The sequence below is a fragment of the Brassica napus genome, chromosome C8 (genome assembly GCF_020379485.1).
Source record: "Brassica napus cultivar Da-Ae chromosome C8, Da-Ae, whole genome shotgun sequence".
Lineage (NCBI taxonomy): Eukaryota > Viridiplantae > Streptophyta > Magnoliopsida > Brassicales > Brassicaceae > Brassica > Brassica napus.
In genome coordinates, this window is record NC_063451.1 from 39,655,212 (window position 1) to 39,671,512 (window position 16,301).

At 39.0% G+C, this 16,301-nt stretch overlaps 4 protein-coding genes across 6 annotated transcripts; 1 reads left to right on the forward strand and 3 right to left on the reverse strand.

Annotated features, from left to right (window-relative positions):
• Positions 1–789: 789 nt before the first annotated feature.
• Positions 790–3,522, forward strand: LOC106368282 (TPR repeat-containing thioredoxin TTL4-like). Its single transcript, XM_013808201.3, has 7 exons — positions 790–1,752; positions 1,815–2,010; positions 2,091–2,290; positions 2,380–2,719; positions 2,801–2,993; positions 3,081–3,187; positions 3,288–3,522. Exons 1-7 carry the CDS (start codon positions 908–910, stop codon positions 3,438–3,440), a joined length of 2,034 nt encoding a protein of 677 aa, XP_013663655.1. The 5' UTR covers positions 790–907; the 3' UTR covers positions 3,441–3,522.
• Positions 3,523–3,632: 110 nt separating this feature from the next.
• LOC106368283 (F-box protein At3g57590-like) lies at positions 3,633–5,099 on the reverse strand. Its single transcript, XM_013808202.3, has one exon. It carries the CDS (start codon positions 4,996–4,998, stop codon positions 3,844–3,846), a length of 1,155 nt encoding a protein of 384 aa, XP_013663656.1. The 5' UTR covers positions 4,999–5,099; the 3' UTR covers positions 3,633–3,843.
• Positions 5,100–6,141: 1,042 nt separating this feature from the next.
• Positions 6,142–8,146, reverse strand: LOC106368284 (trihelix transcription factor ASIL2-like). 2 transcript variants are annotated; one of them, XR_001273998.3, is made up of 2 exons: positions 6,983–8,134; positions 6,142–6,430 (listed from the first exon to the last, which is right to left on the reverse strand). XR_001273998.3 is itself a non-coding variant. In XM_013808203.3 (2 exons), the coding sequence occupies exons 1-2, from the start codon at positions 7,952–7,954 to the stop codon at positions 6,390–6,392; spliced, it is 906 nt and encodes a 301-aa protein (XP_013663657.1). In that variant the 5' UTR covers positions 7,955–8,146; the 3' UTR covers positions 6,142–6,389. The 2 variants fall into 2 exon arrangements, 1 of the variants encoding a protein (XP_013663657.1); XM_013808203.3 differs by having other exon boundaries at positions 7,090–8,146.
• An 893-nt stretch (positions 8,147–9,039) lies between these two features.
• LOC106368286 (probable serine/threonine-protein kinase SIS8) lies at positions 9,040–16,090 on the reverse strand. Of its 2 annotated transcripts, none has more exons than XM_013808206.3 (17): positions 15,798–16,090; positions 14,937–15,266; positions 14,584–14,787; positions 13,812–13,988; positions 13,387–13,637; positions 12,344–12,463; positions 12,121–12,210; positions 11,934–12,026; positions 11,641–11,733; positions 11,296–11,416; positions 10,648–10,927; positions 10,344–10,467; positions 10,213–10,232; positions 9,972–10,128; positions 9,559–9,847; positions 9,402–9,474; positions 9,040–9,329 (listed from the first exon to the last, which is right to left on the reverse strand). In XM_013808206.3, the coding sequence occupies exons 2-17, from the start codon at positions 15,183–15,185 to the stop codon at positions 9,247–9,249; spliced, it is 2,424 nt and encodes an 807-aa protein (XP_013663660.1). In that variant the 5' UTR covers positions 15,186–15,266; positions 15,798–16,090; the 3' UTR covers positions 9,040–9,246. The 2 variants fall into 2 exon arrangements, with proteins under 2 accessions (XP_013663660.1, XP_013663659.1); XM_013808205.3 differs by having other exon boundaries at positions 15,781–16,090.
• Positions 16,091–16,301: the final 211 nt, after the last annotated feature.

Below are 16,301 nucleotides of genomic sequence, written 5' to 3' on the forward strand. Positions count from 1 at the left end.
AAATTATTTTCTTAACTAAAGAGTGATGGCATATTCGTGACTTAAGCCACATTTTTCAAAAAAAAAAAAATGTATATATATATATTCGTGACTTGAAACTCCGTAGAAGAACTCATAAAATATTCACTATGTATTTTTTTTTTTTTGAAACACAAAAATATTCACTAACATAATTAAAACTGTTATAAAAACATCAACCATAACTCCATAAGTAAAAGGTCACTATGACATATTATATAACCACCGAACCAACCTAGTTAACTTTTAGTCAGATCATTTTAACCGTGAATTCTTATACTGGCGGTATAGTTTATGTACAAGTCACTGTATTAGTTGGAGCCTTGCATGGATGGTCAACATGATTTAGGTGTGGTTGCAGTATTACACATCGAAAATCACAGGATGCATTAAATGTTAAAACTATTGCCTCATGTTGAATGGAGGATTAGGTTTCCAAAAATCATATTTTTGTGTGGTCGGCAAATAGAATTTTATCTAAATATTATTCTGTTCAAACGTAATAATCCACAAAGTCAACCATACTCAGTCTCTATAGTACATTAAAAATTTAAATTACATAGTCTACCCTTTTTTTAACGACAAAGTAGCCGTGAAAGATACGGAAGTCAATGAAGACAAGAGCGGCTCGTGCCTCTTGATGATCACAAGAAGAAGAAGATCAATGTCTTAATCTCAGAAGTAGTCCTTTGTATTAAATTAATAAAAACGTAAAACGCAAAATCTAATTATATTTAAAAATTTTGATTTTGATTTTTACCCACCCTTTCATTTAGTTTCCTCTCTGCTATATATCACAAGATCTCTCTCTATCTCTCTCTTCACGAACTGTTCTTCGTCTTCCTTCATTCTTATTACGCTGAAGCCATTAGATTTGGTTTCTGAAAAGATGTCACATTACAGAAGACACTCGTTGGAACCTTCCATTGACTCCATTACTAATAGATTCCATGATTCTCTCAACTTCCAAAGAGATGACGATGACGTCATCAACAAACCGGACTTCCGAGAACTCGATTATCCGTTGAAGCCACGTGTCTCCTCTTCCGCCGCCGCAACTCCAGCCGCTAGCGGCAGCAGCTCTAGCTCCTCCGGCTCTGCTTCCGGCAAACCTTCCGTCACTTCTCAGCTAGCTAAACGGAGCCACTCCGGCGAGCTGATGGAGTCCGGTTCGGCTACACCGGGATCCGGAGCCAAGAACCGGAATCCAAAACCGGGTCACAGAAGATCCGCTTCCGCCGGAACGCCGTTGATATACTCCGGGTTAGCCTTCTCTCCGGTGAAAAATCGCGGCGGAGCAAGCGGCGCGACGTCGCCGAGCCCCGGCGTTGTGCCGAGCGGCAACATATGTCCGTCGGGGAAAATTCCGAAGACCGGAATGGCCTCACGCGCCTCCGTTAAACCGGAGACACTGTTCACAGGCAATGGCAACTACGGCCACGGAAACATCGTGCGCGGCGGCGGCGGCAAGGCGAAGCCGGAGACGCGTGATCCGGAGGAGGTCAAGAAGGCGGGTAACGATATGTATAGGAAAGGGAACTTCTCAGAGGCATTGTCGCTTTACGACAAAGCGATCTCAATGTCGCCGGAGAATCCAGCTTACAGAAGCAACCGCGCGGCGGCGTTGGCTGCGTCGGGGAGGTTGAAAGAAGCTGTTAAAGAGTGTCTTGAAGCTGTGAGATTGGATCCTTCTTACGCTAGAGCTCACCAGAGGCTCGCTTCTCTCTATCTCAGGTAAGATCCTTGCTACAGTTGTTGTAATAGATCGGTAGAGGAATGATCTTTTGTTGGTTTAGATTGGGAGAAGCTGAGAATGCAAGACGTCACCTTTGTTTCTCCGGGCAATGTCCCGACCAAACTGAGTTGCAGCGGGTCCAGACACTTGAGAAGCATCTCAGGTTGTGTAGCGAGGCTCGAAAGATCGGTGACTGGAAAAAGGTAGTCACCGAGATCGATGCAGCGATTGCCAACGGAGCTGATTCTTCTCCTCAGGTAAGACAGATCATCAATGCGTGTTTCTTCTTTGTGTTCTGTTTGAAGCAGTTAGTGAGTGTTTGATTGTGATTGTGCAGCTTGTAGCTTGTAAAGCTGAAGCCTTGTTGCGGCTTCATCAGATAAAGGATTCAGATTTGTGTCTATCCACCATTCAGAGGCTGGATCATCATCATCATCATCATCATCATCATCATCATACTCAAGCTAAGCTCTTTGGTATGTTATGTGATGCGTATGTGCTCTGTGTTCAAGCTCAAGTTGACATGGCTCTAGGAAGGTGAGCTTCGACCAACGTTTGATTCTTTTTATTAATAGTGTTTGTTTGGTTCTTTGGGTGAGTGAGTAGAGATGTTAGGTTTATTGCAGATTTGAGAATGCTCTTGTAAAGGCAGAGAGAGCTATGAAGATTGATCATAGCAGCAACAACCCTGAGGTAGTATCAGTCTTGAACAACGTAACCAATGTGGCCAAAGCTCGTACACGTGGCAACGAGCTTTTCACCTCCGGGAGATATTCAGAAGCGAGTGTGGCTTACGGAGAGGGACTCAAATTCGATGCTTTCAACTCCGTTCTGTATTGCAATAGAGCAGCGTGTTGGTTTAAGCTCGGTGTGTGGGACCAATCTGTTGATGATTGTAACCAAGCGTTAAGGATCCAGCCTGATTACACTAAGGCTCTTCTACGAAGAGCTGCTTCTTATGGAAAGGTTGGGTTTAAAGATTTTCTGAAACAGAGTTTTGAAAGTGTTCTGGAGATTGACAATTGTTGTTTCTGTTGAAAAATGCAGCTTGGTCGATGGGACGATGCGGTTAGAGATTATGAGGTGTTGAGAAAGGAACTTCCAGGAGATAGTGAGGTTGCTGAGTCTTTACAGAGAGCATTATTGAACAAATCTGAAGAACACAAGTACTTGGGATACAATAATGAAGTTGAAGAGGTTTCGAGTTTAGATAAATTCAAAACAGCTACATCACTTCCCGGTAGATAGCCCATTTTGCGAATTTATAAGTTTTACAGGTTCCTTTGTTCTCTATTTGCTTACAAATTGGTAGCTTTCTTTTCTTCAGGAATCTCTGTGTTTTACTTCAAATCATCATCAAACCGACAAAGCGAAGCGATATCTCCATTCATCAACACCTTGTGCTTGCGGTATCCATTAGTACATTTCTTCATGGTAAGACCACATGTTCTTGTGCTCAAATCTTGTGTTGTTTTTGCATAACGAGATATGTTTTTTAAACAGTTTTTTTTGTTGTTGTTGTTGTTGTATATAGGTGGATGTGGATGAGAGCTTGGCATTGGCGAAAGCAGAGAGCATCAAGAAAGTGCCAACCTTTAATATATATAAAGAGGGAGAGAAAGTGAAGGACATGGTGTGCCCTAGTCACAAGTTACTTGAGGACAACGTTAAGCATTTCCTTTTATAACAACACTTCTTTTCTTTAAATTGATTAATGAACGTAAATTGATTCAAAGAGAGCCATTTTTTCTTAATTGAAATTTTCATCATTTTGTTTCTAAACTGATATCCATTGACAAATAAAATCATAGCTTCATAGATATACCTCATTAGAAGGTAACCATTATATAACACAAACTCAAAAATGAGTACCAAAGGATATGACAAAGTCTTAAATATCTCAATTATAATCATAAAAGTCTGAAAGACATAGAGTCTGTCAAATATTATTTCCAGTAGAGATGGCCTAGCTAAACCGTAGATCACATTAGAAAACTCTAATTCTAGCATAAGAAGGTTAAGGGATTTTCAAGATAGACTTGGATTAACATCACAAACCAAACTATCTCCTCATAAGAAGGCTTCATTCATCATTCACAAGGAGCAGAGATGCTTGACTTGAGCTGCTTCCCATCATGAACGTTTAGATCCTCAACATAGTCAACAAAGACACGAACCCTCCCACGAGTCCCAAGCGCTTCAAGCTTATCTCCAAAACCGTGCACTTCAACGCCTCTGAGAGTGTTCTTTTCCGGATCAAAGAAGAAGACGTAATACGGTTTCGTAGTGTAGTCCATAGCCAAAACAATCTCACCTCCACCAGTCATCCCCGCAACAGAGAAATTGCAACGACGAACAATCTTCTCCTCAGACAAAACGTAAACAGACTTCACCCATTCGTTCATCTCGACATCTTCAAGAACCCACAAAGACAACTCAAGAACAATCTTCTCATCATCAGCTTTAACATACTTCCACTCGACACCAGCTAAGTTCCCCTTGTAGTTAATCAACTTCACAGCCACTTCTTCACCAGAAAAGCAACCCGCTTCGATGAACTCAAACTCCTCAGACCGAACATCAAAGCGAACAACCACACGTGGATCACTAAAGTTCTCGGCCAAGTAATACAAAACCCCCTCGATGCAAATCGCTTCAGACACACAATGGTCGTATTGTGGACCATCCTTCACCCTCCAACTCAACTCTTCACCTAAAGACAGAACCTGATGATGGTCGCTTTGACTACAAAAGGGACGATCTTCCGACAAGACCTTAAACTGTTTTCCGACAGGATCAAACCCCAGAAAAGCTCGCGACTTTCTGTAGATGCTCAGGTAAGGTAAAGTCGCGTACTTTCCGGTGACGGGGTTGCAAACCACAGGGTTGGTGTCGTCACTTTTACTCGGAATCCACACGTCGGGGAACAGGATCAAACCGGAAGCGTAGCTGCAGAGGTATCGGCTCACGTCTCCGGCGAACTTGGTGTGAAACTCGGCGGTTACTACGGGAGAATGAGAGGACTGAGGCTGAGGGGAAGTGAAGAAGGTCCAGAGACCGTTTCGCTCGACGGCGAACAGGAGACGCGGACGAGTGGAGGAGTGAGTGAGGAAGAGTTCGGCGAAATCTTGAGTGCTGAGGACGGAGGACCATTGCTTCGAGAGAGTGCGACACCTGGCGGCTGATTTGGCAGGGAGTCTCGCGAAGATGTCGGTGGTGATATCTGTAGTGAAGAAGGGATTCATCGTATCGTTTTTTTTTTTGTTTGTTTGTCTTGTCTGCTGTGTAGGGGCAAAGTGTGTCGGGCGAATAAATTAATGAGATTCACAAGAGAGACTTTGACCTAAAATTTTTTAATTTATGTTGATCTCATGGAGGTGGGCTTGTAGCTTAATTAGGCCCAATATACATGGGCTTTTAACAATCTTAAACCTATTTTCTTGTCCTTGGCTACTCGTTTGTACACCTAACGTTACAATTTGTACACCTAACGTTAAATTAAGTAACAAAAATGACTAGTCCTTTGCACACCTAACGTTAAATTAAGTAATAATATTAGATATTTCGATTTGTTAGATTTATTTATAAAAAATTAGGTTGATGATTTATAACAATTAAATATACAAAAAACGAAACCAGATAAACTTATTGACTTGCACTAATATTATTACTTAGTTTAACTAATTTATATCAATTTAGAATGATTAAAACGATTTTCGGCTTGTGTTCCCGGGGGTGGTAGCTCCTCTAGTATCGCCTTCTCCGGTTTTGTTTCTTTGGCTCCCGGTTTTTATTCCTTTTCTTCTCGATCTATGAGTCTGCACTTCAAAGCCTTTCTGCCTCTTGGTCTATCATCTGAAACCGGTGCATGGATGTCGGAGATGATGGATTGATTGTAGGCGTTTATTTGTTCGAGTGATATTAGATCTGTGTTGGTGTGTGGTGAACCGTTTGGCTTGGGTTTCAGACGAGATCTCGATGTGTTAGATCGATGGATGCTCTCCGATGAAGGTTCTCGAGCGGTGAAGGTCGCACAGTCTCGATCTGGTGGTGTGCGACGCCGTTGACGTCGGTTAGCTTGGGAAGACTAGGATTTCCAGCTTCTGGGCTATGGGGTTTGGACTTTAGGTCCATATGTGGTTTTTTTTTAGTTGGGCCGGATGTTTGAGCTTCTTATTGTAATGTTTTCGGATGGGCTTTGGCCCTTAATATTAAATATTCAGAGGGAAAAAAAAAGAATGCTTAAAACGATTCATGATGTTTTGAACCAACTTTTACCGATTTACTACGCTTTAAACCGATTATAACCGTTAAATCGGTTTTTTAAACAATAGTTTTGGATACGACCGATTTTGCTTTTCAACGGATAGAGAGAGGTATATTTTACAGAAGCAAAGGATAAAACATCTTATAATTTACATGCTGACCTCTTGTTCATCAATGTGCTACAATCACAAATTCACCACTCATGGATATTGCTGTAAATCACAAGCACATGACCCCAAAAAAACACCAGGCACTTAAAACATGACGGGAGGATTTACATAAGGCTCTTTAGACCAATTAATGTTTGATTGTTGAGATAAGAGAGTGAGAGTTGTCATAGTTGAAAGCAAAAATACAAGGAGCCTACCGCTTACAAGTAACTTGGCAAATCCATCATCCCATACCCAAGAGCTGCATAGACAGACAAGTTTCACTTATTATTTACAAATAGTGTAAAAAAAATTGATACAACAGTTGGTGCTCTGATTATTAGTTCTACTGGGTTAAACATTGTAATGCGAAGAGATATTCATCAAATTAACAGGTCTAACTGAGATTAACAAATTGTGACGAGATATGAAAAATACACAAAACAAGGTATAGTGTGTAATGAAATGGCTAAATTACAGGCAGGACTTGTTGATCACTAAACCAAAGTTGGTCACAGTTGAGATTTTATAGTCACATAGATACCATTAGTTCCAAACTTCCGAAGCAATTAGTACCTAAATTTCTTGGCCATCATGCTTAAATAGAATAGCAATTAAGAAAACACTGCTCAATAGCAGTAAACAGAGAAACAGATTCAGCTTTCTAGCTCACGGACACCTACTCAACTAATTCTCGTGTCAGTTGGTAATAAGAAACACAAGTAACAATGCAACAAAACAGAAGACAGAATCAAATACTCTGTTCCAAGTCTTAACTGTCGGAAACTGTATCAATCAAGTTTTTGAATAATACCTATCGGATTCACAAGGACTAATCACCAATCATGCTATAGGAATTGCAACCAAGCCTGAGATACACAAGAGCAGAAACAACGGCGAGGTAAGGGCTTCATGTCTCACCGGAAGATGTCGGACCTTTAGTACGCCTGAGTTTGTGAAGACGAACACGCATCTCCGTGAAGAGCTGCATCCTATGACACTCCAGCTCCTTAGCGAATCGCATCCTCTGCTTCTCCAACTCCACCATCTCCTTCCTCTTCCTCTCCTCCACCCTCTCGTATATCTCCCTAAGCCTCTCTATTGCTTCCGCAACTTCCTTGTAGCCTTGCTTCTCCTCCCGCTTCCTCTTCCCTCCGCTCGATCTCGACCTTGACCCATCCGAATCATCTTCATACGCCGGAGAAGACGCCGCCGCCGCCGCGGCCGCCGCGAACGCGTTGAGATTCCCGCGATATCCGAGCAAATTGTCCCCTCCGATTCGCATAATCGCCGGCGCCGGCGCCGGACGTCTGGGGATCGCCGATCGTGGAGCGACCGGAACCGGAACAATCGTCATCTGCAGCGACGGAGTGGCACTAGACGTCGGGAAGGTTTCTCCGAGAAGGTCGTCGAGATCGGAGAAGAAAGGCCATGTGCTGACGTAGCCGCCGCTGCCGCCGGCGCCGGAAACCCTAGCTTTCTCGACTTTGTACTTCTTCTTCAAGGTATCGATCCGGTTTTTACACTGGACGTCGGTGCGGGAGGGCTGCGATTTGGCGGCGGAGACGTTTCGGCCGGTGTTGAAGTGACGGTCGTTGACGGCGTTAGCCACCTCTTGCCAGTGATTTTGACGGAGGCTGCCGCGGCTGAGGTTGACGTAGCGAGAGCCCCAGGCTTGGATTAGCGTGAAGGTCGCTTCCTCGCTCCAGCAATCTTCTCGGGAAAGCGTCGACGGGGAAGGACGGGAAGATCCCGGAGAAAAGGAACCGTTGACGGCGTGCTTCATACGGTTAACGACGGGGAGGTAGATCGGAGAAGATGAACGGTGAGGATGAGAGTAACGGAGGTGGACGGTGACGGTAACGGAATTGAGTAGGACGGAGGAATTTAAAAAACAAACCAGTGTGGTTCTGCTTTGTGTGCATGTAGTAAGCCGTGTGTCAGCTAAATGAGCCAGCCTCAGCTAGTATATATATATATAAATATATATTGCTAATTTGTAATTTAGAAAAAATATAACTTCTTAAAAAGTTTGGTGGATAAAATTTAATTTTTATCTTAGGTATAAATACAATTTCATTTTTCACTTAAGTATTTATGGAAATAATATATAGGTGACTCTAATCACATTTGATTATAGTTCTTAAACATTTTTTTAAAATGTATGACAGTTATTTTACACGTTTATCTATGATTTTTTTAAAAAAGTTAAACTGAATATTTTATAAATTTTGTTTATTTCTGTACCGTGTGGTACTTATTCCTTATGTCTAAAATGAAATTGAGTGAAATAACCTCTCTCTATATATATATATATATGTATTTTTAACCTTGATTAATTCTTATGATTTATCTATATATATATATATATTTCCAACAATGTAATGTAAAAAATGAATTGGCATTAATATATTCTAAAATGGTATGTAAATGTAATATTTTTTCGACTGGTGAAATTTTCAGATACTGAAGATGAAAATCAAAGTTATTAACTCATAAATATGAGTAGTTGGATATATGGTTTTAGTTCTCTTAATATATACTGTGCAATATTAAGTGGTGTCAAGAAAAAATTGTTCAAACTATAAAATTTTGCTAAGACATGACATTTATGCATTGCTATATTAGAAAGACTATGATGCAAGTGATAGGCTTGAAAAGTGACACAAAAATACGATTATAAACTTAGAATTGTCTTTAAATGAAAATCAATGCAAGGGTACTAAGTCAGTACTACTAACCTTATGGGGCCTTACATCCTCCTTAATTAGCCTAAGTCATATAATAACTCATAGCCAGCTTCACGTGGTCCAGTATGAATACTAAAAAGAACTGAAAGTTCGTTGATCATTTAGTGAGAAACCTGCAAACTAAAAAGTATACTTTTGTTTCTTCTTTTTTCAAAAGGGTTTCATTTCACTAATGTGCAATGACAAAACAAGAAAGAGTTCCACAAAGCTTGTTGCGGATATGAAAGCGCCCAAAAGTTCTTTTGTACAAACTCAAAGAAGAAAAACGAAAACCTCTTCTTACTGCAAAGTTTCTATTCACAGAAAGGTAAAAAGATTTTAAGAGAAGTTAGCAAAGCGAATACTCGCAGTCCAGCAAACGAGAAAGTATCTCATTGCAGGTCGGTCTTTGTTCCGGTTCTGTCCAACAATCTGCAAACAAACACAGATTCAGTAACAAAATTTAAAGAAAACAAAAACCAACACTTTGAGAAGTCACAAGACCTGCAATAAGCTTTCCCAATGGCCCTTCAGGAATCTCAAGACGAGCTCCCTCGTAAGCAATAGCATAAACAACCTGAAAAAAGAATGCAGAAACTGGTTAGATATGTACATGATTATGTCACTATGGTGGAGTCTTCTTCTTGGTAAGTTATGTTACCCGTTCAGGTGGTACTCCTTCCCAAGGTCTGGTTAAAGTGCAGAGTTCCCACATGATAACACCTAAGCTGAAGATATCGCACTTTTCAGAGAAGGGCTCATTGCGGATAAGTTCAGGAGCCATCCACTCTGGAGTTCCTGCAGAGACTGCATCTCTCATTGTCGTGCCTGTCATGATTCTCGATAGCCCAAAATCACAGATCTTGACTGTCAATTTGCTGCTCAAAAGACAGTTTGCGCTCTTTATATCACGATGTACTATCCCCATCCGATGTATGCACATCAACCCCCTTGCAAAATGTTTATAAGAACATCCTTACTACAAAATGAATACTTCATCCTCACTGGGATATAATTAGAGATCCTATTTGGGAAGGAATCATGAAACTTTTTATAAGTAAGAAAGAATTTTACCGGCAAATGTCACGTAGCATCTTTAGCTTCCTCCGCCAGCTTAGCTTCTTCTTTTGTCCACTCAAGTGCAGCAAATTATACAAAGATCCCATTTCCATGAACTCAGTGATCAGCGATAATCGTGGAGGCCTCGTGCATGCTCCAAGGAACAGTATAACTACACGAAGTCAAAGACCACAGTTAATGAAAACTGATACTAAAAAAATCTTACAAATGAAAATTTAGAGAAATAGATGAGTACCGTTGGGATGTCTGAGTCGGCTGGTAGTTAGTTATATGAATACAGAAAGAGAAGGCAGGAAAGAAAGTCAGAACACAACTCCAGAAGTTATTGCTACATTTGAGTAAAACAGAAGAAGTCTAGAGACATACCTAAGAATCGATATCTCATTGCAGAAATCTTCCATGTTCTCGGCTGTAAGATCTTGCTCGAGGAACACTTTGATCGCAACGTCTGTTCCATTCCAAACCCCACGGAAGACTTCTCCGAAAAATCCTGGAAGAAAGAATAAAAAAGAAGTTTAGTGGGGTTGCTTATACAAAAGTAAATTAAGTGAAGGACAGTAAAGAAACACAAGATGAAAGCCGTAGTCAATTTTCTTGAAAGAAATATATGGCCAACAATTTTACAAGAACGCATAAACCCAATTCAAAAACATTGAGCCAACAATTTTACCAATTCCAACACGAATCCCAACCGTCAGCTCAGAGAAGTCTATGTTCCATTCTTCATATGGTAACAATGGTTTGTTCTGGAACATGGGAGATCCCAATACTTTATCCCATATATGACTTATATTACGATGTGATGATCCACTCCTTTCATAGGATTGGCCTCGGTAGTTTTGGGGAGACGTAGGTAGTGAGATTGCCTTCTGTGGATCAAAAGGTTCCCTGGAAAGAGTCGACCTTCCTCCAGACACTTGGTCATGGGCATCAAGATGGAAACCAGAGACCTAAAAGCAGAAATGTCTAGTTAAGCCACAAAAATTCCCAAGTCATTATCCAAATTGAGTAAATGTTCCAAGAATAATAATTGTAAGCAGGTCGCAACATCAAACAAATATTTACTTGTAATTGATTATTGTGCGTTACTTAAACAGAAAATGGGTGCTTTATTTTGTTTTTCTACGGATTAAACACAGCATTTTTCTAGGAGTTTAAGCTTCATATCGTGAAATTCATAAAATGCTGTTGCATCCGAAGTTCCTTTGTTTTTAGTATTTTAAATTCTATAATTACAAGCTATCATAGCCAAATATCTCAAAATATCTTCAGTGATCGATGTATCAATAAGCTTTGTTTTATAGAGATATTTACGTACAATTTTCTGGAGATGAGGGCCCTCGCCTGTGTCATTTGGAGAGCTAGGAGATGAACTATCATCACATTGCTCTTTTGAGAGGCGATTCTGCTTCAATGCTTCATTCATCGCTCGTACTGCCCTGAAAAAGATTAGCAAGTAACTTTTAAACAAAAGTTAAAACACTGGAGCTTCCTTCTGCACTGAGGTAACGTCGTAACGATCATAGCAATTGCTAAAAAGATTTAGTTTCATATATGGAATGCTTTATCGATATGTATGTAGCCAGAATGCCGACACTTCAAAAACCGTCATACTGGGCCTGCCATGCATATGAAGGTCACTGAGCCACAACAAACTACACACCTGACGATATCATCACCAATCTCAGGAGTTATACTAATGCTTCTCCTCCTTATTCTCTTTGTTTCCAGTTTCGCTCCTCCAACAGATTTAGAGCTGCACATGAATACATAAGAATATTTAACAAACTTACACACAAGCTAAGTTCTCTGACACTATACTATTATATCAGAAACTAGGCAAAAGAACTCCGTAAGCACTAAAAAGACTAACATACACCATGACCTCTTGAAGCAATAATTGTATGTTTTAAAAATTGAAAGGTCAAATCATACCAACGTAAAAACAAAACCAACCTTGTGGCAACATTGCCGGTGACATCTTGTGCCAAGTTCTTGTCGCCACTTAGCATGGACTTCGTACGTGTTCGGAAGGAAAGATGCTCGGGGCTGTCGGTGATACAAATAAACCATCTAAGAAATTGAAGAATGGAATTTTTTGAATGATGAGGAAATCCAAACATCAAACTGGGATGAGAGTAACCTGGAACCAGCAGTCCTCTGATCAGCAATGACCTTTCTCCGGTTCTGCCGCCAAAACTCATTCGCAATGTTTGACTCGCTCGGTGATAAACTAGAGAATATAACATACAAATATTAATACATTGTCATCTATTCCATTTCTCAGTTTATATAGAACATAAGGCATCTTTAAACCCTGGGCTGGTTCATAATACAAAAACACAATAACAACAAAGGCTTATCACCTTAATTTTCTCTCCAGCGTGGAGGCAGATCGTAACAGCATATTTCTTGATGGTGGACCAGACATAATTGGAGACCCTTCCAGTTTCCTATGAAACAGAAGGTTTTCATCTTTTTCTGCACTGTACAACAACAATAATTAGAAACTCTGCACACCAAAATCTTGAGTATTGAAAAAAGGTTTGAGTAAATTAAGATTCGCGCTACACTTTAAAGATCTCGACCCGCGCGTGTTCTTGTTTATTTTTATATAAACATTTTGTTTTCAATTCTAAATTAGTATATATTATAATATATATGTGTCTATCAATTTTTAAAACATAATTAGTTTACGATATATTTTTTTCCATTGAATAGATTGTTTCAAACTTTCACATGTATTTGTATCTTCTTCAATATATATATATGTTCGGATTATTATTTCATTATTAAAATCGTAACTATATATATAAAAATTAGTAAAATATTGTTTTATTGTTATATTCAAAAATATTGTATTATTTCACAAATTTAGAAAGTTTTTAAAAAATTAAATTTTTCGTTTCATAGATTTATATTATCGAGTAAATAATTAAACATTTAGTTTTTGTTTAATTTTTAAAATAAACTATATAGTTTTAAATTTGTTTTCATTGGTTTAAGGTAGTAAAGATTAATCATTGTTAGATAATATGATTTTTGTTATTTAAAAAAAATCTTTATACTTTTAAAAGTTAACATCGACAAATATTTTAATAATTAACATATAGAGGCAGAGTATTACAACATTAAATTATATCTATTTAATTTACACTATCTATAAATCCAATAAATCATCTATTGTTTAAATCCAATTATTGATAGCCCAATAAAATTTTCTGGTATGCCCAAAATTTAAATGATAAGATTAGAGATTAAATGTAACATGATTTTCTAGGAATAGATCCATTAGGTCCATTTTTAAAAAAATCACACATGAATCAAAGTTGTGACTTCTATTTTAATATATAAGATTGCAAGTTCTTGCAGTTAGATTTAACAGTTCAAAGTTACAATTACTACTTACTTTTCATGATCTGAATAACCAAACATGGGACTATTTGGCTCCAAAGGTGAATCGCAAGAGTCATTCTCCGCAGAATCACTTTCCCCTGCCGCTGAGATATGGCTCATAAATATTGCCTTGGCTGATAGAGGAATAAGCTGACCAGGAAACCGCATTAGATCAACCAGCATTTCCACAGAATTAAGAAGAACAGTAACTGAAATATGACTGTATGAGTCTACACTCTCAGCAGCTCCATCACTTGACAAACCCTGATCAAACAAATAAACCAAAAAAAGCATAGCAAGTTTAAAACTGATCAGAATATTCGGAACTAAAGCAATGAACAGATTTTCTCGAGAATAACCACTTTATAAAAACTAATCAATCACATGCAAAAAAAATGAAGTGATACTCAAGATCACTAATTACGTTATAATACTTACCACTACAAGTTTGCTTTCAAGACCAACCGTATCAGCTAGAACTTTGAATAAGATAGCTCGTGGCCGACAAGAGCCATTCTTGATCTGGCCAAGCAGTTGAATACCACAGTTTTCAAGAGATTGCGTAGCTTTTGCCGGGCTATGCAGAGTAGTAGGTTGCTTATAAACATCTGCCACCTGCCAGGCAATTTGAACAAAGGTATTATGCTAACTAAAAGAAGTAAACAAGATTTTTTGAAATGCTTGCTCGTACTGCATCTATAATATATTGCTTAAATGGGATGCAGGAGAAAAGGGCTAGCAAACGAAGATACACATTTCATAATTTAGCACTTTTCTGAGTAAGCAAAATTCACAAGTGGCGTTTCGAGAAAGATTTAGGCAAGATACTAATAGTCTGGAGAAGTTTATCTTCAAACGCAACAGAAACTTACTGATAGTTTCACAACTTAGTAAAGATAGAAGCTACGATCACGTGGCCTCTTTCTTAGTATTATAACGGACACTCTCAGCATTAGTTTTCATTAGACAGACAACTTGTCTCGACTCTTCCTACCTCTGTTTTATCCATACATGATCAATATCATTGCATGCCGTTTTGGGATAACGAAACAAAATGGTCATTTAGTGATTATTTACAGGAACGAATATTATTTATGAAACATGCATCGCGGTTACGTCCATTAGTGAATGAGATGATAAAGCATGCAATGCATCAAGAAATATTCTAAGATAAGCTGACATTTAAACAAAGTAACTCAACCACTCTTACCAATCCAGCAATCTTCTTGATAACAGCAGCTGGTTTTGAGTTCAATCCACTGACAAGTTTAGTAATCAACTGCTTTTGCCTGAAAAGCTTCTTATCTTTTTGAAAATCAACAAGAATCACATCAGCCTTTAGACCTTCCTCGCCCAGAGCATGAAGATCTTCCAATGTAGGAATGCTATTAAATAGTTGCTTCAATTTACTATCCTGTAGAAATTTTTAAAACTAACATTAAGAAAAAGAAAGTAAGAAAAGAAAAAGATTCTAGACTTCAATGTGTAGACATGTACGGCCGGTTAATCGAGTTAGAATAAATATCTAAGTGAAACGTTACTGAACAGAGCTAATAAGCTTACCGGGATCACAGAGTAGAAACCATTTGGAATCGGCTCAGAAAGAGAACCAGTGCTCCAAAGAATATTGGAAGCACTATTAGATGGCAGCCCATCTTGAGCAAGATTTCTGGGTGAGCCTTTAGCACTAGAGGTCTCCTCTTGCGATCCTAAATGAACAGAATCAAACTTCTCAACAAATTCAGAAGGCCACCAGGTTTGATTCGAAGGTCCTTGCTCTGATGGCCCAGCATCATCTCGTCTCTCTCCCATTGCCTTATTTCCTTGAGGTCTACAATGATATCAGCTCCTACTTATCCCATAATTGGAACAGTTAGACATTAAGCATCAAACCTGTACACAGAAACGAAAAATGGTATATAAGAAAACTATGATAATTAATAAATGAAAAAAAAAACTAGTTTTTCCTCATCACAACCTCACTAGTGCAATGCTTAAACTCAACGGAAAAAGAAAGATCGAAAGGATCAAACCAAAACTATCTCACTGAATGCATACAAAAAAAAAATTCAAAATCAAGAGAGAGTGAAATAATCCAATCTCACTCTTAGGTCAACGCTAGAATATTGAAAGGATCATAACTGAATAGACTATAGAGCAAAGCTAACTTAGATCCCATGTAAAAATCCTCTTAAGTACGACTATTCATTAGTGCGATCCCGTTCGATCTACCCAGAAAAGTTTCAATGCGAAATCAAAACCCTAACGCAAAACTCACAAATACTTAAACCGACGCGAAGAACACAAAGACCATCTAGAAACCCTATCTAAGATCGATCCAATACACACAGCTAAGGCAGATGCAGTTACGAGAAAAGTTCAAATAAGGGTTTTTGTATAAAATCACCACAATCAGATCCACACATTCAATTTTCGATCGAACTTCTCGGCACGATGAACATTTGAAATCAAACTCTACATAGCACACCAAACTCGATCTCACTGCTAAGGCGGATGCAGTAGAAAATCAATCGGCCGATCAAAGATAATCAAAAGAGCTACGCGTTACGCACACACGCACGCACACGAGACAATCAGAGTGATTTGGGATTTGATGTTTGGGAGCAGAGAAAAAGAGTGATGCAATTTTAGGAAAGTGATGAAGGAAGGCGAGGAGGGAAAGGAGAGGAAGAGGGGATACGACTGACGAAAGTGACGATGCCGGGATCACGTGCGAGATGATGAGTCACGTGTTTTAAAGTAGATGCGCCTCTCTTTGATGGACAGCTGGCGTTACACGTCATTCCTCGTGAATCACCACCGTCGTTTCTCTTTTTCTTGATTGGTTGTAATGTTATGCAGTTTTTGAAAAGTTAGCCTTTAATTTAATTTTTTTTTTTTTGACGACAGCTTAATTATCTTAGTTAA